This window comes from Sparus aurata, chromosome 19 (genome assembly GCF_900880675.1).
Source record: "Sparus aurata chromosome 19, fSpaAur1.1, whole genome shotgun sequence".
In the NCBI taxonomy this organism is placed as follows: Eukaryota; Metazoa; Chordata; class Actinopteri; order Spariformes; family Sparidae; genus Sparus; species Sparus aurata.
The window spans coordinates 21,164,191-21,184,837 of NC_044205.1; the positions used below are offsets into that span (position 1 = coordinate 21,164,191).

At 41.2% G+C, this 20,647-nt stretch overlaps 4 protein-coding genes across 9 annotated transcripts in view; 3 read left to right on the top strand and 1 right to left on the bottom strand.

Moving 5' to 3' along the window:
- kiaa1217 (KIAA1217 ortholog) overlaps positions 1-2,487 on the top strand; it is a 94,257-nt gene extending 91,770 nt beyond the window's left edge. The window contains 1 exon segment of the mRNA XM_030397897.1: positions 789-2,487. Coding sequence (XP_030253757.1) covers positions 789-1,343 — 555 coding nt within the window. The 3' untranslated portion in view covers positions 1,344-2,487.
- Positions 2,488-2,677: 190 nt separating this feature from the next.
- Positions 2,678-5,175, top strand: LOC115569720 (uracil nucleotide/cysteinyl leukotriene receptor). Of its 2 annotated transcripts, none has more exons than XM_030397772.1 (2): positions 2,678-2,780; positions 3,902-5,175. In XM_030397772.1, exon 2 carries the CDS (start codon positions 3,952-3,954, stop codon positions 4,909-4,911), a length of 960 nt encoding a protein of 319 aa, XP_030253632.1. In that variant the 5' UTR covers positions 2,678-2,780; positions 3,902-3,951; the 3' UTR covers positions 4,912-5,175. The 2 variants fall into 2 exon arrangements, with proteins under 2 accessions (XP_030253632.1, XP_030253633.1); XM_030397773.1 differs by having other exon boundaries at positions 2,684-2,780; positions 3,927-5,175.
- A 1,077-nt stretch (positions 5,176-6,252) lies between these two features.
- On the top strand, positions 6,253-16,362 carry nphp3 (nephronophthisis 3). 5 transcript variants are annotated; one of them, XM_030398851.1, is made up of 28 exons: positions 6,253-6,401; positions 6,875-7,249; positions 7,355-7,480; positions 7,816-7,966; positions 8,118-8,270; positions 8,434-8,567; positions 9,196-9,356; positions 9,471-9,627; positions 10,002-10,076; positions 10,156-10,326; positions 10,434-10,537; positions 10,902-11,016; positions 11,110-11,253; positions 11,339-11,436; positions 11,541-11,643; positions 11,785-11,867; positions 11,984-12,122; positions 12,235-12,399; positions 12,530-12,624; positions 12,787-12,909; positions 13,012-13,201; positions 13,327-13,568; positions 13,758-13,833; positions 13,920-14,047; positions 14,158-14,398; positions 14,512-14,637; positions 14,810-14,925; positions 15,018-16,362. In XM_030398851.1, exons 2-28 carry the CDS (start codon positions 6,926-6,928, stop codon positions 15,184-15,186), a joined length of 3,909 nt encoding a protein of 1,302 aa, XP_030254711.1. In that variant the 5' UTR covers positions 6,253-6,401; positions 6,875-6,925; the 3' UTR covers positions 15,187-16,362. The 5 variants fall into 5 exon arrangements, with proteins under 5 accessions (XP_030254711.1, XP_030254714.1, XP_030254712.1 ...); XM_030398854.1 differs by having other exon boundaries at positions 11,987-12,122; positions 15,018-15,186; XM_030398852.1 differs by having other exon boundaries at positions 6,372-6,401; positions 6,830-7,249; positions 15,018-15,186.
- Positions 16,317-20,495, bottom strand: uba5 (ubiquitin-like modifier activating enzyme 5). Its single transcript, XM_030398863.1, has 12 exons — positions 20,190-20,495; positions 19,989-20,034; positions 19,010-19,099; positions 18,784-18,893; positions 18,615-18,701; positions 18,445-18,529; positions 18,241-18,345; positions 17,988-18,115; positions 17,638-17,773; positions 17,414-17,492; positions 17,212-17,318; positions 16,317-16,875 (listed from the first exon to the last, which is right to left on the bottom strand). The coding sequence occupies exons 1-12, from the start codon at positions 20,351-20,353 to the stop codon at positions 16,798-16,800; spliced, it is 1,215 nt and encodes a 404-aa protein (XP_030254723.1). The 5' UTR covers positions 20,354-20,495; the 3' UTR covers positions 16,317-16,797.
- Between the last annotated feature and the right edge of the window lie 152 nt (positions 20,496-20,647).

Below are 20,647 nucleotides of genomic sequence, written 5' to 3' on the forward strand. Positions count from 1 at the left end.
TGCATGTCCACACTGCTCATGGTTTCACTGTGTTGGTGACAAAAAAAAAAAAAAGACGTGGAAAAATGGCAAAGAGACGTGGAATCGTATCCTGTCATCATCTTGAGTTGTCATCACATCTCCAGTTCCCATCACAGCTGAGTTCCTAAACAGTGTCGCCAAAATCCCAGGATGCTTATGGCTATGTTAAAACACACACCCTAACTGACATTTCGCCTATGCACCTTCCTTCTCGCAATGCACCTCTGCTCAAACCCAACATCACTGCATAGCTTCTTAACCCCCACGGTGATATATTTCCCCTTCCCCTCGAGTTTTTCGCCACGACTCACCATCTTGCACCGTCAGTTTCAGTGGAATACTGGCCCACATTCCCCCTGTCCGCGCTCACCCTTCGACCTCCTAACCCTGTTATCTAATTCTCTCCAGTCTTCTTATGCATCTCTGCCTTATGAACTTCCCCCCACAGCCCCTTCACGAGACCTAACACCCTTTCTAACACGGGCAGCCTGTAGAGCTGCCCCTCCTGTCTGCCATCGCACTACCTAACCCTTGCAGTGTTCTCTTTCTTGGTAACATGTCCGATGTGTCTCACCTTTCATGTAAAAACAGAGCTTCTTTATATGTTTTTTGGTGTCTTTTAGTTGTGTCTTAGTAATATCAATGTTTGTGTAGTTTTCTATGTATATAACTTGTAGTTTCTTAACATCGTCTTACCGTTTATATGTATTTTTTGACCAGATTTCTTTTTTGACAACCAGTATCTGTTTTGGCATCTCTGTTTGCAGGCTAACGGAAGTGCTAAAAGAGTGGGAGGGGATCATAAAACTACTTCCCCTACTATACCCATCTCTAAAATCCCTGCTTTTTATCCTAGCTCTACTAAAGGCAGCTCCCAGTCTGCACAAAACTCAGATGCTACTAATCCCATTAACCCTGCCTCTTCCTCCTCCTCCTCCTCCTCCTCTTCCTCCTCCTCTGTGACAAAGTCCTCCATCCTGTCCTCTCACGCTCCTCGTTCCGGTTCCCTACCCTCCTCCCACATCCCTTCCCTGTCTAACGGATCCCTCAAACTCCCCACAGCCTCACAGCACACAGGTAAAGCTCTCTCGTTTCCCTCGCAGACTCAGAATGGTCGAGTGCACTCCTCCTCCTCCTCTTCATTCTCCTCCTCATCCTCCTCCTCCTCCTCCCCCTCCCCTCTGTCGCCCACACCTTTGGGCCCAGGTGGAAAGAGCATCCGCACCATACACACCCCCAGCTTCACCAGCTACAGGTCCCACAACGGCAGCAGCGGCAAATCCTGCATCCCAACAGCCACAGCAGCTAAGGACACTACCTAGCCCCATTATCGCCCCTCTGGCCTTACCGCATAGGAGGTAGACCTGGTCATGTGTCATTTTATATGGTTCTTGTTTGTCGTTTTTGAAAGATTTTTTGTAAAAGTATTAAGTGATGCACTCCCCCAGTTCATGTTTTATTTGACACTGGCATTCTCACACCGATGCTTTTATCTCCTTTAAGTTGCGTTTTCCATTTCTGAAAAATACTTGGATCATGATTCTTTCTTGAAGGTGTACCAGATGTTCTGACAAAATATTTTATAATGGAACTAAAAAAAAAATGATATAGTTTTACCACTTTGTAGTTGAAGTGGAAGGCTCTTATGGTGTTGAAAATCTATTTTTCTTGCTGTAGCTATGAATAGGGATTATAGAGTTGATGTACAATCACAAATGATCATGTAAAAATTGTGTTTTATTTTTCAAACCAGAGATTGAATAACCATAGTATATTTAATCTTCTATATTTCTTATGTTGCCAGACATTCAACGCAGCCCTTGTAAATGCCTTTTATGGATGCATACATAATGTATGCAGACATTTTAAAGTTGAATTCATTGTTAACCTCTGTTTTCAAAGAGTATTTTCTCATTTTTTTCACCCATATGAACTGCCAAGTTATTTTACAGATGTGTAAAACTGGTTAAATGAGTAATACAAGTTTTTTTTTGTTTTCATTTTAGTGTGCCTATTTGCCAAAGTTGTTGTACAATGACTCACTTCAGGCCTAACCCAGTCACAGGATTTAGGGGAATTTACACGTGTGATGGCTGAAGTGTTGACCAGTGTTTGTGCTGCTGGTCTCGGTTTGTTAAGTTAACATGTATTGTTGTCTAAATGTAAACTGTACTAAAAACAAAGTGATGAAAACGGTTCTACCACATGTACATACAGCAGATGCTTCTACTAAGAAAATAAGTAGTTTTTTTTAACATACCAAAGTTTATTTGTATGCATGCCTTTCAAATACTTTAGGAGAGTGGTGTAAAAGAAGAATTATGTTTGCACAGATAGTTTTTGTAAATATCTGGTTTTTCTCTCATTTTTTTGTAAAGCTTTAAATCCTACTATAAATGAGCAATGTGGTAAAGACAAAACTGTGTTGGAGTAGCAAAAAATAAAGACTTGCATGCTTGTAATGCATCGATTGTCAAAGTTATTTATTCTCTGCTTCAGGCTTCCTCTCCAATTCCTGTGATACCCAGTGATGCGCATGTGTTGTGTGTGTGTGTGTGTGTTTGTGTGTGTTTGTGTGTGTGTGTGTGGTGTGTGTGTGTGTGTGTGTGTGTGTGTGTGTGTGTGTTGTTGTATAAATATGAAAGTGGAGACGCACCACACAGCAGAGCATTTCTCACTTCCACTTCACCTGTCTCTAATTCTTTCACGGACAGCGAATACATAGTAGAACTCTGCATTCTGTGTCTCTACGATTACAGGTAAGAAGATGATCCTCGATAATATTACTGATTATTGACACATGTGAGGGTTATATTCCTTAAATCTACTATCACAGTCTTGCATTGGATTACATGATTACATGATTAGTGCTGCTTCATCTATGTAGCACCTCTTTTGTACATTTTATCATTCAATTTGCAACACAATATAATCTGAATCTTCATCTTTTGAACGTCTTGTTTCCTTTTGTTTGCCGTCAGAATTGAAAGCCTTTTATCAGGGTTTAGAGGAAGTGTCGGTATTAACTCAAAGGCTGTACTCAAAGGTCCTATTTGCTAGAAGAGTTGATTTTGGATCTCATTCTTAACTCGTCAAAAACTGACCCGATCCAGGACTCGTGTCAGTACCCGACGAGTTTGGACTGAAAATTCAACCTCTCTTGCAAATGGGCCATAAAATACCCTGAAAGTAGCTTTTCTGCTGTTCTTTTTCTGGCCTTATCTGATTAAAATCTGCTGCAGTTGTGGTGTCAGTGGCACCCAGCGAGTACAGTTCCTGTTTCCTTAAACCTCATTCACACATGATGTTGCGTGTGGGTTGGTGCCATATCTTTGTCGCATGCCTTTCGATAACAATGAATATCTCTGAGGAGAAAATACAGATATGACGACATATTAATTTTGGGGTCTCGTTTCTAACTCGTTAAAAACTGACATAATCCCAAAGTGCCAGTATTCAACAAGTTTGGACTCAAAATTCAACTTTTCTTGCAAGTGTGACATTTAAAGGGGCAGTATGTAGATTTTCACAACTGAACAAACAAACTGCACATTTTCATATTGTTTTACTAAAAGGACCCTAGCTATCTATATGATAAACACATTTATAACACATACCCTGAAAGTAGCTTATCTGCTGTTCTTTTTCTGGTGTTCACTGATTCAATTCTGCTGCAATAGTGGTTCCGAGTACAGATGCTGTTTCCTAAAACCTCACTGACACATGATGCATGTGGGTTGATGTCATGTCTTTGTTGTAATCACAGAGTGCGTGCTTAGTCATGCGGTTTCAGGTCTATATCAAAATGAAACTGAGTGAATGATTTAAAAGTCACTTGACCATACGTTTTTTTAAATCTGGGCTGCCATCCTCAAAACAGGTTATTTGTGTCTGTGCTGGACCAGGCGGATCATCTCCACAACAACAACAATGAAGAACATCTCTGAGGAGGAAATACAGACCTTCTATGGCCGTGAATCCCACCAGGAGAACATTATCTTTTCCACATTTTACATCCTGATTTTCATCTTCGCGGTGCCTGGGAATGCTCTGGCGCTCTGGGCCTTCTTTCGCCAGGACAGCGATTCTCCATCTAAGGTATTCCTGAGGCACCTCTCTGTAGCAGACATGTCCTACATCCTCATTTTACCCATGCGTATAGTTTACCACTTGTCTGACAGCCACTGGCCTTTTGGACATGTAGTCTGTCAGCTAGCAGGCTTCCTCTTTTACTTAAATATGTACTGCAGCCTGTACTTAATGAGCTTCATCAGCCTGGACAGACTTCTGGCGGTGGTTTTCCCTTTAAAGTCACGGTCATTTAGGAGGGCTGTGTATGCGAAGGTAGTTGCGGGCATACTTTGGGCAACACTTATTCTGTCTATGAGTCCTGTGCTCTTCTCTAAAAAGAATCCAGCCACCAATTCAACTGGCATCTGCACCAAGCTCTACTTAGAAAAGACATCCCCCAAGGCTTTGGTTTCCACGGTTGTGGCATTCGTTATTCCCCTCACCACCATAGTGGTTTCCTACATACTGATTTTGTTGAAACTGAGGACGGTAAAACAACAGGAAGAGCGGCCAGTGAAAGACAAAGCCATAAAAATGATCATCCTCATCGTGATGAACTTCCTGCTCGCATTTGTGCCCTACCATGTGAGCAGGGTAATCTACATCACAAGCCACAGTCACGGCCATCTGACCGCAGCGAGACACGAGGTGCTGGGAAGAGCCAATCGGATCACCTCTGCGCTGACCTGTGTCAGTGGCGTGCTGGATCCTGTGATGTACTTCTTCCTGAACCGTGCATACAGAGACAGACTGCTCCAGCTGTTCTGTAAAGACAGGCAAAGCGATCAACAAGCATCATTGTCCGTGTGTAGACAATAAAGTGGGATGAATAGTATCAACTTAATGATTCAGCTCCTGATCCTTCTTGGTCGATTCCACATTCATTGATTTTCTGTTGAACTCAAACAGCATGGCACTTTTACTGAATATGTAAATAATATTATTAATGAACTCTGCACTCATCTGGATTATACCAAGTCTTGTCCCTTTTGTTTGACAGTTGTTACTATACCTCTTTGCTGTAAATAAAGCAGGTTTTGGTGTAAAAAAAAAAATGTGTTTCCAATAAATGTTTTAAGCAAACTTCTGTTTTTGTATCACTGTCAGAGAGGTGTTCAGACATGAACTGCTCAGTCTTGGTTTAACATATTCATGAGAGCTTTAACGTAGATTTGGAAAGAAATCTAAGTAACAATATATAAATTCATTTTTAAGATCTTAATCTTATATTCTTAGTGATGGGGATGGTCAGTGCAGTTAAACATAGACCTGATGTTTGGAGAACCTACAGGTCAAAGATCACCTTCTGATTGAACTCTTGAGTGTTAAGTATTTCAAGTTTGTGATTATGTGGAAATGACAAAAAAATAAACTTCCTCTTTCAGTGGTAAAACAGTTCTTTCCACATTTAGACGACTAAACTTCTGCTTTTTGAGGAAGTAATAACCCCTATCACCTCTTACTACTTTCTTTATCTAGTCAGTGCATCACAACAGTTTCATTTTAATTGATCAAAACAACTAGCAAGTACTCCAGCACTGGAGCATCTCCCTACAGAAAAGTCGTGAAGGACAACTTAGTGCCAATACCTGCAATAATTCCCACAGGACTCCTTCACAGCTAAACCAGTCCCAAAGGGCTTTAGATATTCCCGAGAGACTGTTTTTTGTAAAACACAGGCAAACTCATCTTATGAAAGTAATGCATGAATGAATTAACTTCATTATACACTGTATATTTCATTTTAAAGGTATTTCACTGCATTTGAAAACATCTGTCAGCAATGCTGGCAAATAACAATAAAATTACTTCCAGTATTTGCACTTTACTTTATTTTATCCTACTTTACACTTCTACTTCACAACATTTCAGATGGAAATATTGTGCTTTTTACTCCAGTACATTTATTTGATTCAGTTAGTTAAATAAAGATTCATAATAAAGAAAGAAATCATAAACAACAAATAACTTATGAGGTATGATTGTAGATTAAAAAAGAATTCTACTTCTGCTGAGTTAAGCACATTTGATGCGGATTATCTTTGTTTCTTTAAACTCATGTTCAATTTTGAATACAATTTTACTTAGTATTAGTATTTATACCTTGTGGGATTTCTTCTTTCACTGAAGTAAAAGCAAGAGTCAGTCAAAATAAAGTGTACGACCTCTGACAGAGCACCTGTGGGACTGTGGCACCGTTTGTCAACTTTACAAGAAATTTGACTTTTACTTAGTTTGACTTGTGCGAGCACCCGTAACATCTACTTGTTACCAAGGCAGCCAGGAAGAAGCTGTGAAGGGAGCGGACCGTAAGCTCATACTTGTTTGTTTAACCTAGCTTCACACGTTTAAACCAATACTGTTAGTTGTAGTCGAGATTTTGTCAAAGCTAAAACATGTACGGAAGTTACTGTGTCTTTCCTGTAGGCTTTATAGTCCAGCATATATCGCGACGAGCGTGATGAAGAGCTATTTTTATAATGTTAGCTAACCAAGTGCAACTGTCTGTACCGTTATTCGTGCTGTAATTAGCTAGCAACTGCCAGCCTGTTAGCTTCAAGTCAGCTTTTTGTCGCCTGGGTTGCGCCTTTAGAAATAAAGTCCGTGAGAGCTGTTGCTTGTGAAGAAAGCAGGTTAGCTTTGTAGCTGTTATTGACTAGCTGTTCTGTGTTTTTTACACGGTGTCAAGGCACCATATAAGTGCACATACATGCAAATAACAATCGTTTTTTAAAAGCCTAGGTGGATGAAAACTTTCCCTGTCATGTCTGTCATCGCGCAGGAGCAGCTATGTGCGTCCGAAAAGGCTGAGTAGTGTTTTTCAGCTGCCACCATGGGCACCGCATCCTCTCTGGTCAGCCCTGGAGAGGTGATAGAGGATGGGTATGGGGGTGAAGGTGGGGAAGCCTGTGAGATCCCGGTGGAGGTGAAACCCAAAGCCCGACTCCTGCGCAGCTCCTTTCGCAGAGGACCTCGGGTGATAGGGGCCAGTTTCAAATCAACAGGCTCTGTGGATCTGGAGTACGCTGCCGAGTATGAAAGGCTTCGTAAGGAGTATGAAATCTTCCGTGTCAGCAAGAATAACGAGATTTCATCCATGCAAAAGAAGGAGGCCAAGCTGGACGAGGAGAACAAGAGGCTGAGAGCTGAGCTGCAGGTAATGTTTTCACCTGTCTTATCACAGCAATCCAGCTTCAACAGCTTATAGTTTAATGGATGTTTCATGATGCTGATCATTTGCTACATCTCATTGTGACAACAGGCGCTGCAGAAGACCTACCAGAAGATCCTTAGAGAAAAGGAAAGTGCTCTTGAGGCAAAGTACCAAGCTATGGAGAGGGCAGCCACCTTTGAACATGACAGGGACAAAGTAAAACGACAGTTTAAGGTAAACCACACCACATATGTAAATGTGTCTCCCTGTTAGAGCTGCAACAACTAATCGATTAGTTGTCAGTTGTGAAATTAATCTCTAACCATTTTGATAATCAAATAATTGTTTTGAGTCATTTTTTCTAACTGAAAAAAGGTCTAATTCTCTGATTCCAGCTTCTTAAATGTGAAGTAATTTTATACACCAGAAAATGATTTGATTAAACAAGAATATAACAGGCACATTAATCGACAATGACAATAATTGCCAGTTGCCGCTCTAGAAGCTGTGTTACATACTCTCCGGTAATCACGATTGCAGCCCTAACCTGCTGTATAAATCACTGCCAGATTTTCCGGGAGACAAAAGAAAAGGAGATTCAGGATCTCCTGCGGGCAAAGAGGGACTTGGAGGCCAAAATGCAACAGCTGCAGGCTCAAGGGATCCAGGTGTATGACCCAAATGACTCTGACTCAGATGACAACCAAACCACTGTCACTGGTAAAGGCAATATTGGGACTTTTCTTTTTTTTCTTTTTATCCATCCATCTTTTCAGCAGGAGTTTGCAATTGAAACTAAATCTTAGGTTTTGTCTAGTCCATTGAAATCTTCAATAATGTTATGTTATTCGTTCACTGTTTTTGTCTTTAGCTGCAGGGACGCAGTGTGAATACTGGTCTGGTGGCGTGCTGGGCAGTGAGCCCTCTATGGGTAGCATGATGCAGCTGCAACAGACCTTCCGGGGGCCGGAGTTTGCACACAGTTTGATAGATGTGGAGGGACCCTTTGCAAATGTGAGCAGAGGTAAGTAAACTTCAGTAAGTCTGTAGAAAGAAGGAAGGCTTCATGATATGGGTCATTGGCAGGGCAGAAGGAGTCAGACATGTTTGCACTAAGGCTATGATTGCTGTTTAGCTCTGGAAATTGAACTCTTACTTATAACTTTTCCCGTGTGTGTTTTTGTCAGATGACTGGGATGCTGCAGTAGCCAGTCTGCTTCAGGTCTCCCCTTATGTGCCCCAGGCCTTATGGAGTAACACAGTGCGGTGCTACCTGATCTATACCCAGGAGACCAAAGCTGAGCTTGACATCTTTATTAAGGTCGGTTGGAGAAGTGGTTTTTGAACTGGGGCCCAGGGGCCAGTAGTGGATCTTAAGTGGGTTGCAGGGGGTCCTTTGCAAAAAATGACTTAATAGGGATTACTTAAGGTACAAAATCCTCTTAATTTGACAGCAAAAGTCAACAAACTATACATTTTCTGCTCACATTCTATCATATTTATCATATGTTCTAATACTTTAAGTTACCTACATTGTATCCACATTACTGATGATCATTTAACAAAATTCTCATTGTGTTAATATTTTGTGAGCAAACCAATCATCGTCCCTACAATGTTGTCACTAGACTGATATTGATGTATTTAGTCAAAAAGAAGTTCCTCCCTGGCTGATGGTACTCATTGCCCTTCACTGAAATAGACAACATGATCAATATGTCTCTATTGACAGACAAAATCAATGTGAGTTAAACATGCTCACAGAGATTTAATTTACTACTTAATTTAGTGTTTATTACCTTTAATCTACCCTCAGGAAATTAGTTTGGTCAATTCAAGCCTAGTCTGAATGTCAGACTCAGTGGAAAAACTGAAAGTTGTAATTGAACCTGGTTTAAAATGCCACTTATCCTCGTCTGGGAAATCTTTCTTTCATGTTTGCATTACAGAAACACTCTCCTGTGTTACGCAGAATGTGTGAGGGTCTCGGCCATTTCTACCTGAATGTCTGCTTCCAAGAGGAAAGTGCCGCCTCATATGCTGTGGAGCGCAAACAGGAGATAGAAAGGAGCTCTGTTTGTGTGCTTCTTCTCAAATCTACTGTCACTAGGTACAGTAAGTCCTAGGCCTATCCTCACTAGGATAGGTAAGATTGCATATTAATTATATTGCTTATTTAAAGATAAATGAGACACATTTCTCTGATGTTTATAAATGTGTGTAGCTCTGTGGTGGAGGATTGTGAGGACGCTTTTGTGAAGAATCCAGAAGGCCATCCATTGGTGCTCTACCTCAGGACTGAAGAAGATCACAATTTGACTGGAGCCACCAGGCAACTGCTGGAAAGGGTCAACGCTGCAGACAAGGCTGCCAAAATCAAGGTTGGTGTTTGTCGTATATTGAATGAACAAGTCAAACAGGTCACGGGGAGGAGAAATTTTACAGTGTTAAAGGTAAGATAAAGGATTGTATTTTACCATGATCAACATAATAGCTTGATCATTCAAATCTATATGATAGTAATGAGGTTTATTGTCACGAGAATATTTATGACAGTGCTTCTGCATTGCTATTCTTTACAGTCAGAGTTTGTCACAACTTCACACACAGTACCTGCACCGCATAACCATATTTTAAACTGTCAGCAAAAAGCAGAAGTTGTATGTTTATGGCCTTTTTAAAGCTGACAGTGAATTTTCCTGATTGCCAGACGCCACACAGTGCTTGTGCTGACATGTTTTTAACATTAACCCAGGTGGTGGATCACTGTGGTTCTGCAGAGGAGGGTGCCGACCTGATTAATGTTCAGCTAGAGAAAGTCATCAAACAGGTACATACTGTCCCTCAGCAGCGTCTGTCTTTTTAGAGCCTCCCGGCACTGAACTTCCCCTTCTACCCGGATCATGTAGGAGTTGCTGGGCCTGGAAGGAGCAGATGTTGACTCTAAGGACTCTGGGATAGAGGAGGGACGTGAGGAAGACTCAGCAGATGTGCTGTGGGACCTGCATGATGAGCAGGAACAGATTGAGTCCTACCAGCAAGCCTGTAACAGCTCCACATCCCAGTTAGGCTTTCAGAAGGTACTACAGATCTTCTGCTTAATTTACCTTTCTAAATATATTCTTCCAATCTGATCATTTGTTCTTGAAATGCTATAAAACTGTGTTGTATCCGATGTCCTCTTCAGTACATAGATCGTTTGAATGACATGATAGCTGCTCCCCCTCCCACCCCTCCTCTACTAGTGTCTGGTGGTCCAGGCTCAGGGAAGTCTCTCCTGCTGTCCAAATGGTGAGATCTGATGATGTGTGATATGCTTCCTTTTGACTTTTTAAGTCAAACATTTGGACGACTATTGTAGATTAAAGCAATTTGTTTCAGGGATGTTCAGTGATTTTCTTAATTTAGCACTTCTAGTTCTGTTTTGATTATTTTTCACTTCTCAATCTAATAGCTCTCTGACAAAATGCCACAAGGACAAAAATAATTATGACATCATGTTTATATTTCAGTGTTTTCCTGTCTATTAAAATCGCATCCTTCCTTTGCCTCTTGTTTTCCTACTAACGCTGCTTTAGAGGTACAATGTGTCATCATGGAACAAGATATTTTGTTGTTTGTCTACTTTGCTAATTGTTCCCTGAATACCTTCCAGGATCGAGCAGCAGCAGAAGCAGTCCCCCAACACATTGTTCCTTTATCATTTTGTCGGTCGCCCACTTTCCACAAGCTCGGAGCCAGTTCTGATAATCAAACGCCTCACAGTCAAAGTAAGGAGAAGCTCATACATAGACTTACTTTCAGGGATGACTCAGTCTTACTGAATAATTGTATATTTACTGTGTGTCTCTGTTGTCGCATAGCTGCTGCAGCACTTCTGGTCCATTTCTGGCTTGTCCATGGAGCCCAGTAAAATCTTGGAGGAGTTTCCCCGTTGGCTTGAACGACTGTCAGCACGGCACCAAGGAAACATAATCATCATCATTGACTCCATTGACCAAATACAGGTATACTATAGGTCTATGCTTTAAGACAGATTAAGCGTATACTTAAAAGCAACTCCTCTAATTCCAAACTTTCTCATTTTTTCAGCAAGCAGAAAGACACGTGAAGTGGCTTATTGACCCTCTCCCTGTCAATGTCCGAGTGGTGGTGTCTGTGAATGTAGAGACATGTCCTCAAGCTTGGAGGTGAGACACACCAGTCAATTTACAGTACATTTGTTATATTGGTTCAAAATGCTGTTTATTTATTCATCAGTGCTGTTTGTAATTGAGTGACCATCTCTGCTTAGGTTGTGGCCCACCCTCCACTTAGACCCACTTAGTCCTAGAGAGGTCAGGAGCGTTGTTAATGCAGAGTGCCAGAACATGGGTATCAAGTTTACCAAGGACCAGGTCAGTAATCATTCCATCAACCCTACTTTTTAAAACCTCTGAAGAGATTTTAATCTGTGAATGGTTTTAATGTTTGGAATCATCATCAGAGTTAAGTTTTTTGTGTGAATGCCACATTTGCATGTTGTTTTTTTGTTCAAGGAGAAGAAGCTGGAAAGGCACTGTCGCTCTGCATCCACCTGCAATGCACTGTATGTCACACTACTTGCAAGGATGATCATCAGGTCAGCCACCCCTGGTTTTGCAACGTTATATTTATTAGATACGTTTATGTATGTGGATGTGTGGCTTCATATATGTTGAAGTTTTTGTAGATTTTGATGGTTATGCTACGTTCCAGCAGTATATCCAGTGGGTCACTGGAGAAGAGCCTCGACCAGTGTCTACAATGTCAGGACACCATGTCACTTTATCGCCAGGCGCTCAAGATGACGCTAAACTCCCTCAGCACAGACAGAGAGCGACACGTTATGAGAGAGGTGACAAACACTCGGCCTCACAGAAACTCATAAACACACATGTGATCCTTTGTGTGAGTTTTCTTCACTCCTAGAGGACGAATATGCGCTCTTTTTGTTTTCCTCTCCTCAGATACTGTGCCTTGTATGTGCCAGCCATAATGGAGTGAGTGAATCAGAGGTACTGGACCTTTTACCAGAAGTGGAGTTGCCTGTCCTGTCATCTCTGCTTCACTGTTTGAACAGACTCTGCATAGTAACCCTCCGCTGTGGGCTCATCAGGTTTCAACACCTGCAGGTAATAAAACTTATGGAGCACAGAGTCATTAAAAAACAAAGTGCATCACCAAACTCTGATATTTATGTGACAGAACATTTATGAATAGACAATTTTAAAGTTTTTGTTTGTATGTGTGTTTGTCTATCAGGCTTGGGAAGCTGTGAGGTTGGAATTCCTGGGTGGAGGAAGCAGCTCTGCCGCTTACAGAGACAAGCTCATAAATTACTTCAGTCAACAACTCAGGTGCTTATTAAGAGGGGTCATCTTTCCTCACCGTGTATCTTCATTGTGAATTTGTTTAGCCACAATAATTGTGTAGTGAAAATCGGATATCGTGACAGCCCTAACAACGCAACTTACTTTTTTCTGTCTGTACAACTCTTGTCGTGTGTGTTGTGTGTGTAGCCAGGACCGTGTGACTTGGCGTGTGGCTGACGAGCTGCCCTGGTTGCTCCAACAGCAGGAGGACAGGACTAAACTACAGCTTAGCCTCCTGAACCTGTTTGTCTCCCAAAACCTCTACAAGAGGTAGAAAACATGCACATAGACAGAAGCTGATATTACAAAGCCTGCCATATTTACTTGGATATAGTCTTACAGGTGTATGTTGTTTTCTTTATCGTCCTCTAGGGGTCATTTCTCTGAGCTGCTAGCCTATTGGCAATATGTGGGCAAAGACAAAAACTCCATGGCCACTGAGTACTTTGACTCCCTGAAACACTATGAGAAGAGCTGTGAGAGTGAAGACAGCATGACCAAGCTTGCAAACCTCTATGAGACACTGGGACGTTTCCTCAAAGACCTTGGCCTCCCTAGTCAGGTAATATTGTGGATTGCAATAATAGCTTTGACAATGTCCAATAGATGTCCTTCAATATATATCTTATTTTGTCGTAGAAAAGGACAAATACTGAGAGTTCAGCGTCTGTCCGTCTCTTTGGCTAGGCTGTAGCTCCTTTACAAAGGTCCCTTGAGATTAGGGAGACAGCACTGGACCCGGACCATCCCAGCGTGGCTCGCTCCCTCCACCAGCTGGCCGGGGTTTATGTACAGTGGAAGAAGTACGGCAACGCTGAGCAGCTGTACAAGCAGGCCTTGGAGATAAGTGAGAACGCCTACGGAGCTGAGCACGCCAGCGTGGCACGAGAGCTGGAGTCACTCGCCATGCTATATCAGAAACAAAATAAGTAAGTGATCGGGTATTCATGTGGATGTGCATGAAGTCATTTTATAATTGCCGTTCACGTAGAATAGTTTATTGGTTTTCCCAGATTTGTTGTTGATCTTGTGATCTCAACCTAAACAGTCAGTGGTGCTTTCGATGCACAAGTCCATTTTAAATATGGTTGCTTTTAACCTGGCCTTTTTAAATTCAGGTATGAACAAGCAGAGAAACTCAGGAAGAGGTCAGTGAAGATCCGCCAGAAGACCGCTCGCCAGAAAGGTCATATGGTAAGCATGTTTTACAGATACCCACACACTCAGTCATACTCACTTAATCAATCATATTTTACATGCATTTTTTCTAATCTCTTCAGTACGGCTTCACTTTGTTGAGGCGCAGAGCCCTGCAGCTGGAGGAGCTAACTCTAGGAAAAGACACTGCAGACTCTGCCAAGACACTTAATGAACTGGGTGTCCTGTACTACCTCCAAAACAACCTGGAGTAAGGCACAGATGTTACAGCTGGCTTCCCAAATAGATACATGTACCACTTATGTATCTTCTATCTGATATTTGTTTGTCTGATGTTTTTTGTCTTTGTGTCTTTACCAGTGCAGCAAAAGTTTTCCTGACCCGCTCTCTGGAGATGCGTCAGCGTGTCCTCGGTCCGGATCACCCAGACTGCGCTCAGTCCCTCAACAACCTGGCCGCACTGCACACAGAGAGGAGGGAGTATGAAACGGCTGAGGACATGTATGAGAGGGCGCTAGACATCCGCAAGAGGGCCTTGTCCCCAGACCATCCGTCGCTGGCGTACACACTCAAACACCTGGCCATGCTCTACAAACGCAGAGTGAGACACGTGTGCCAGTTAACATTCAAACTTTATTATTCTTTCTGTGAAGAGCTCATTTCTTTGTTTTTTGTTGGCTGAGAAGCTGATTGGAACATGTGTGTGTTGTACAGGGGAAGCTTGAAAAGGCTGTACCGCTGTATGAGCTGTCGCTGGAAATCAGGGAGAAAAGTTTTGGGCCCAAACACCCCAGTGTTGCCACAGCACTGGTCAACCTGGCTGTGATCTACTGCCAACTAGTGAGAATGTTCATCGTGTTTTTAATCAGTCTGAACCACAAACTGTATTTATGGCTTGCATATGTCCGTGTATAAACTTGTGTTTATTTTATGGCTATTATGAGCATATGTAGCTGTATTTAGAGCATAGCTAACTGCGATTTTCTTTGTTTTTTTTTTTTATCTTTGGCAGAAAAAGCACAGTGATGCCTTGCCTCTTTATGAACAAGCACTGAAGGTGTATGAGGATAGTTTGGGGCGCTCACACCCACGAGTCGGAGAGACCCTAAAAAACCTGGCTGTGTTGAGGTACAGTAGCTGAGGATAAATTCAGCTAATCACAAGTTTAATCATGATTGTTGTGCTACAGTTGTTTTGTTTTGTTTTGTTTTTATAAATAGCTATGAAGAGGGTGACTTCGAGAAGGCAGCAGAGCTTTACAAACGTGCGATGGAGATAAAGGAGGCAGAGCCGTCGTTGGTGTGTGGGAACGCCCCGTCCCGCCACTCTTCCAGCGGAGACACATTCAGTCTGAGGGGACCTGCACCCCTCCCACATGCCCCAAGGTGACTCTGTTCAGCCACATAAAAAGCTGTTTTGACAGCTTGAGGTACCATAGAGTAGGAAAACCATTGGACCTAAGGATTTTATCAAAAAGGGAACTATCCTGGTCATCAAACTGTGATTGTTGTCAATGGAGATTTACAGGGTTTGGTCAGAAAATACTGTACCTGCCAGGATGATTATGATGTCTGCCATATTAGTCTGTGAAACCTGTCTAACCCTAACCCTATTTCCAAAAGTATTTATTGTTTTTAACATAATCATGTGTCAAAGGAACTTAAAACTTTCTTTAAATCAGTCCTTTTTATGGACCTGGAACTCAGGTTTATACTTATTTTAATTCAGACACTTGATTCCTATTCCTATTGATTGCCTCAAAATATAGATCTTTAAAATAGGAATGGAATTTCATGTGGGTTTAACCCATAAAACAGGATTCATAATCATATTAATCTATGCACTTTCCTTTTTGGTGAACTTGGGATGCAAGTTACAAGTATGATTTCTGAAGAACCTATAAAATCCATACATTACTGATGCTTTGAATGAAGCATTTTCAAGAGCTACTGTCTCTAAAATTTCTGAAAAATTGGTACGCTTATATGCTGTTAAAGGTGCACCATGTAGTTTTGGAGAAAAAAATGTAATCCAAAGAGAAAAATCTTCATTCACTTTTTTTTAAATCTAAATATTAAAAATTCAGATTTTAAATGTATTTTCCAAAACTACATAGTGCCCCTTTAACATATCATTTATGTTTACATTATGCAGTGTTTACCTTCCAGTATTAAGAACATAATCCGAAAGGAGATGATGTCCAAAAACAAGTATGTCACCTGTGGTACTAATTTCATACTGTGCTTATGCAAAACTTTATGTCCATTTATTTATTCATTTACAAACAGGAGTTAAAGGGATTTACCAAAACAATCATGGTGCCATATAAGTGTCCAGGTTAAAGTACAATTTATTGTCTGAATGTACATTAATCCAAAAGGGACACCAAAACCTTCTGTTTCACTGCCAAATATAGTGCAAAAACAATGTATCTTAATGTTTTTTATCTCTCCATGTATCAATGTAAAATGTAAAATCTGTACAGGGCAACAATAAAAAAATCACATCCAATATGTTGATAAGATTGTATCCCATCAAATAAATACTTTATTGAGACAACTTAAACATTGTTCATGATTACTGTTGCAGTGGATGTTTTCTTAAAGCCGAGTGAATGACAGCACATACATGAAAAGGTCCCAACACTCACTGATCAAAACCGTAGAAAATACACATTGTGATACAAGTTAATGCACTAACAGTGACATTATTCTAGGTTCATAGACTTCTTTATTAGCGGCTGTACAATTCCAAGTGCTCAACACTTTTACGGTATGTCTGCAAATGAAACATTTGACTTTTGATTTTTTTGTGTGAAGTGGAATGCCACTAGCAGCACCTTTCATGCAATTCCCCTCTGTAGCTGCTAGAATAATTAATTGTTTGATTGTTTGAAATTAGTTGGCTTTTTCTTGAGGATGCTTGTTATCAAAGAAAGCAAATGAACAGACATGAGAAAAGTTTTATCTGAACGGCAGAAATGCATCTTCAGGTTTCTGCCTACAACTTTCTCATCTGAGCCATCAAGTCTTCCAGGCTCTGTTCGGTTTCCTGCACCGTCTCCCCACTTGGTTCACACTGGTACAAAACAAAGGAAAGAAAATATCAGAATTTGAGTCAACAAACGCTAATATCATAATGCTTTAAAGTATGTTTTGCCAATATACCTTACATTACTGCATACTCATGACCACAGCATTGCGATTCTTGGGGGGGATTTCCTGCATAGCTAGGTTGTACTTTTCATTTTTGACCAGTATATCATGAAAATAAAACTGGAGCTGTAAGGTCACATTGAGCTTATTTAGTTGACTATTATTTTCATTTAAAAAGGTCTGCAGTAACCTCACTTGAAAGTTAATGAGCTCAAACGTGTAAGCCTTTCAAAGCTGTGTTTTGTCAGAGAATACTAACCTCAGCTGGAATGGTGTAAGCCACCGTGATGCCCTCTGGGAGGTCAGGCACGGTGCCTGAGGCAGCCTGTAGCTCTGCGTCCGTCACCTCTGATACAAGTTCAATACCTGCACAGCACAGTCATGTGGTGAGGTAAAATAATATGTTGTTCAATGACAAATCCAGACAAACTGTTATAGATCTGACTGGGTTTGTTGCTCACCCCACTCATTGTCCTCATGTACGACCGCTTCCTCTTCTTCCTCGACAACTTCAACCTTTGGCCGCTCTGCTTCTTTCTTCTAAAAAGGAAACGATTCACACAGATGGACACCATTATCTCTCCAAGCTTACACAGCTGCAGCGTTTATTTAATAAGTCTGTACTGCACTCAACAGTTGGTCAGTTCTACATCCTGATACTTAAAAACAAATAGCAAGTGCACACCTTGTACTCCTCCTGTTGTCTCCTGCAGAAGCTGTCGTTACACTGGGGGTTGGCTTTCATGGCCATGGTGGGGAAGAAGTCCTGCATGGCGTTGTAGCCAAGGTAATAACTGACAGTGCCAAACTTTAACAGATACCTGAAAAACAAAAAAATCCTATGCAAATAATGTTTACTGTAAAGTAGGTTATAGAGAGCCTTCTTTACAAATTGTTCTTCGAAAGGTTTCGGGAAAGGTAACATTTAGTGAAAGGAAAAAACGTCAATAGAACAGATGATTCCAAACTTTTTAATGGCAGATGTAAAACTTTACAGCTTTAGGTTTCCAACTGGGAAAAAAAAAAAGATCTTACTTGAGGACATTTTGGACCAGGATCCCTGCAACCACACCCATTGTTGTTGGTAAACTGGCAGCACATACTCCCTCCCTTTTCAAGGTCTTCTCATCGATGTTGGCTGCCACCACCAGAGGAGGAGCACACTACCAAGGCATATGAAACTGTATTAAAATGTAACCGCTGGATTTGTTTTCTAACAGGACAATGTTGTGCTAGTATTTTAGTGGTTGAACATCTTTTTGGCGATGTTGTTTGCGTGTGGGCTTACAGCGAAGCATGCCGTCTCTCCAGGAATAATGAGCTGGATGTGTCCTGATACAGCGTTCTCACTGACACCAGACTCCATCCAGATCTGACCGAGTTCATTACACGCCTGCAACAAACACGACAAAATGAATACATATTTGCCAGAGTACCAACCACAAACCATAATGGATAACAACTCTGTTTTTTTGTTTCTGTATGCACTTACTGTATTGATGGCCATTCTGGCTTCAAAGTTGTCCACACAGCTCAACACCAAATCCACCGGCGTCCCTTCTTCCAGCCCTCCGTGACTGAGAAGACACAGAATTATTTGCTGTTGTTGTGTGCGGAGAGAGAAAAATTAAATTCTAGAAAACTGCGGTAGGTATGCCGAACCTGATGCGCTCCATAAAATGTGTAAAATTTGCCATTGTGGTGATGTTGTAGTTGTGGGTCTCAAATGACACATCTGGGTTGATGTTCCTGTTGGGTAAATTGAGAAATATGTAAGTACAAAGAAACCGCATGATTCTATTTTAATGGATTATTATAAACAACTGTGTACCGGAGTGTGTGTTCTGCTGCTTCCACTTTACTGAGGCCCGCCTGGTGAGGCTGGAAGAACAGTCTGTTCATGTTGGCCAGCTCGACTTTATCGTAGTCGAAGAGGAGCAGCTGTGATGGCGCAAACACAGACAAGATTGGGGTGAGGACAGGCAGATCGTCTCCTGAGCCAAATGAATGCGTGGTTTTACTTGATATAAAAGAAATAATGAAAATGTTTGTATTACCTTACCAATGCCACATCGAGTGAGCATTTCAGCCGTCACACTGCCAACTCCCCCGACACCAACCACAGCAACTGTGAATGTCCGGATTTTCTGTCGACAAAATTTGAAAGTAGTCGTTCATCCATATGAAAAAGCATCCTCTGATTAAGGGAGGGTTCATAGGTATTGTCTGATATCAGTTTTAAAAATGATTAAAGCTGCAATGATTACAAATAAGTAAATATTCTGATAATTGATGAATCGGTCTGAGTCTTTCTGAGGGCCAAGACAGAAACCTAATGATGGACCTCGGGCCAAACACAAGCATCTATTTTATTAAATTGTAGAGATGCAAAATGGAACAACAGAAGCCAAAAGATGCAAGTTAGATTATAACATTATTGTTTTCTCTCCTGTCTTTATGACCTGTGACAGATGAGGATAATGCCACATCCCAGGATATTTTTTGGAAGTTTGTTACCTTTTTTTCCCCCTTGCCTCTCACGGCTTCCATATTTCTTCAATTGATTTCCCTTAATTGTCTGGCTTTAGCTCAAATTGTCACTCCTACCTATTTGAAGAGCATCTTTACCAAACAACTAATCAATGAATCGAAAAAATAATCAACAGATTAATCAACAATGAAAATAACCTATAGCAACATCCCTAAAAATCACTGATATTTCATAAATATTGGTTTAAATTATATTCTAGGTGCTGATATTTGGCAATCTGTGGAATTCACTCTTTTTTTTCATCTTTTAGTAAGGATTGGGATAGTTAAGGATTTTATTATAATGGCATAAAAAAGATATTGTCTTTCAAAAGAACAAAATAAAACAAAACTTGCTGGAACCCGACACGTTTTTTCAAAATGCATTTTGGTATTAATAGCTGGTGCCATGATTGAGAGTATCAGTTCCTCCATGTCTATAGATCACTGTGATTATTTATGTTGGGGACAGAGCAACACACTGTAACTCTTCACTGTAAACCCTACCTCATAATCATCCACGATCCCCATTCTCTTCAAAGCCATGAGACGACTGCAACAAAAAAAAAAAACACAGCTGAGATTAGCTTGTAGTCAATGCAACAGCACCATATGGGATGAGTGACTCATAAGGCGTAGCCCCTCGGCGCTGTGAGCGATCCCTGACAAAAACCTGTCAAAAACCAAAATAATGACATGAAAAGTCACCTGTATGGGTTGGAATCCACGACCTCGGAGCTCATTTTGTCAATTTTCGGTCGGTGGAGTTCCGAGCTGTGAGCATCCTCCATGGCACACTGCTTCTGCTTACACTTTATCAATTCATTTTCCAACTCTCTCACCCGCAGCTTCAGCTCCTCCACTGTCGCCATTTTTGAAAGACAAGCACCGCTCAACGACGTCAACGAAATGCGATGTTATAAATTAAGGTGTAAATGAGCTGTCTTGACGGACAAACAGGAGCAGAAAAGTACACGTCTTCACAACTAACATCAGCTGTCTGGACGTGTGTTACCGTCAACAACGTCCGTGCGGAAAACGAGTACAAACAACACACGGGTTCCTACATTGTTAGCGGATTTTTCCAACAGGCTTTCGAGAATTTGAGCTGACGGTTAAATTAATTGTTTCCAAAAATGTTTTCAAAAACATGCCATAAATGTTTA

What these genes read in the sequence shown, in the direction of transcription:
- LOC115569720 (XM_030397772.1), top strand. Translation starts at nt 3,952, where the DNA reads ATGAAGAACATCTCTGAGGAGGAAATACAGACCTTCTATGGCCGTGAA.
- nphp3 (XM_030398851.1), top strand. Translation starts at nt 6,926, where the DNA reads ATGGGCACCGCATCCTCTCTGGTCAGCCCTGGAGAGGTGATAGAGGAT. An exon ending in CTTGCAAGGATGATCATCAG is followed by an intron (nt 11,868 to 11,983) that starts GTCAGCCACCCC and finishes GCTACGTTCCAG; the next exon opens with CAGTATATCCAGTGGGTCAC. An exon ending in ACCTTGGCCTCCCTAGTCAG is followed by an intron (nt 13,202 to 13,326) that starts GTAATATTGTGG and finishes CTCTTTGGCTAG; the next exon opens with GCTGTAGCTCCTTTACAAAG.
- uba5 (XM_030398863.1), bottom strand. Translation starts at nt 20,353, where the DNA reads ATGGCGACAGTGGAGGAGCTGAAGCTGCGGGTGAGAGAGTTGGAAAAT. An exon ending in GGATCGTGGATGATTATGAG is followed by an intron (nt 19,100 to 19,988) that starts GTAGGGTTTACA and finishes TTTTGTCGACAG; the next exon opens with AAAATCCGGACATTCACAGT. An exon ending in CTCGATGTGGCATTGGTAAG is followed by an intron (nt 18,894 to 19,009) that starts GTAATACAAACA and finishes GCGCCATCACAG; the next exon opens with CTGCTCCTCTTCGACTACGA.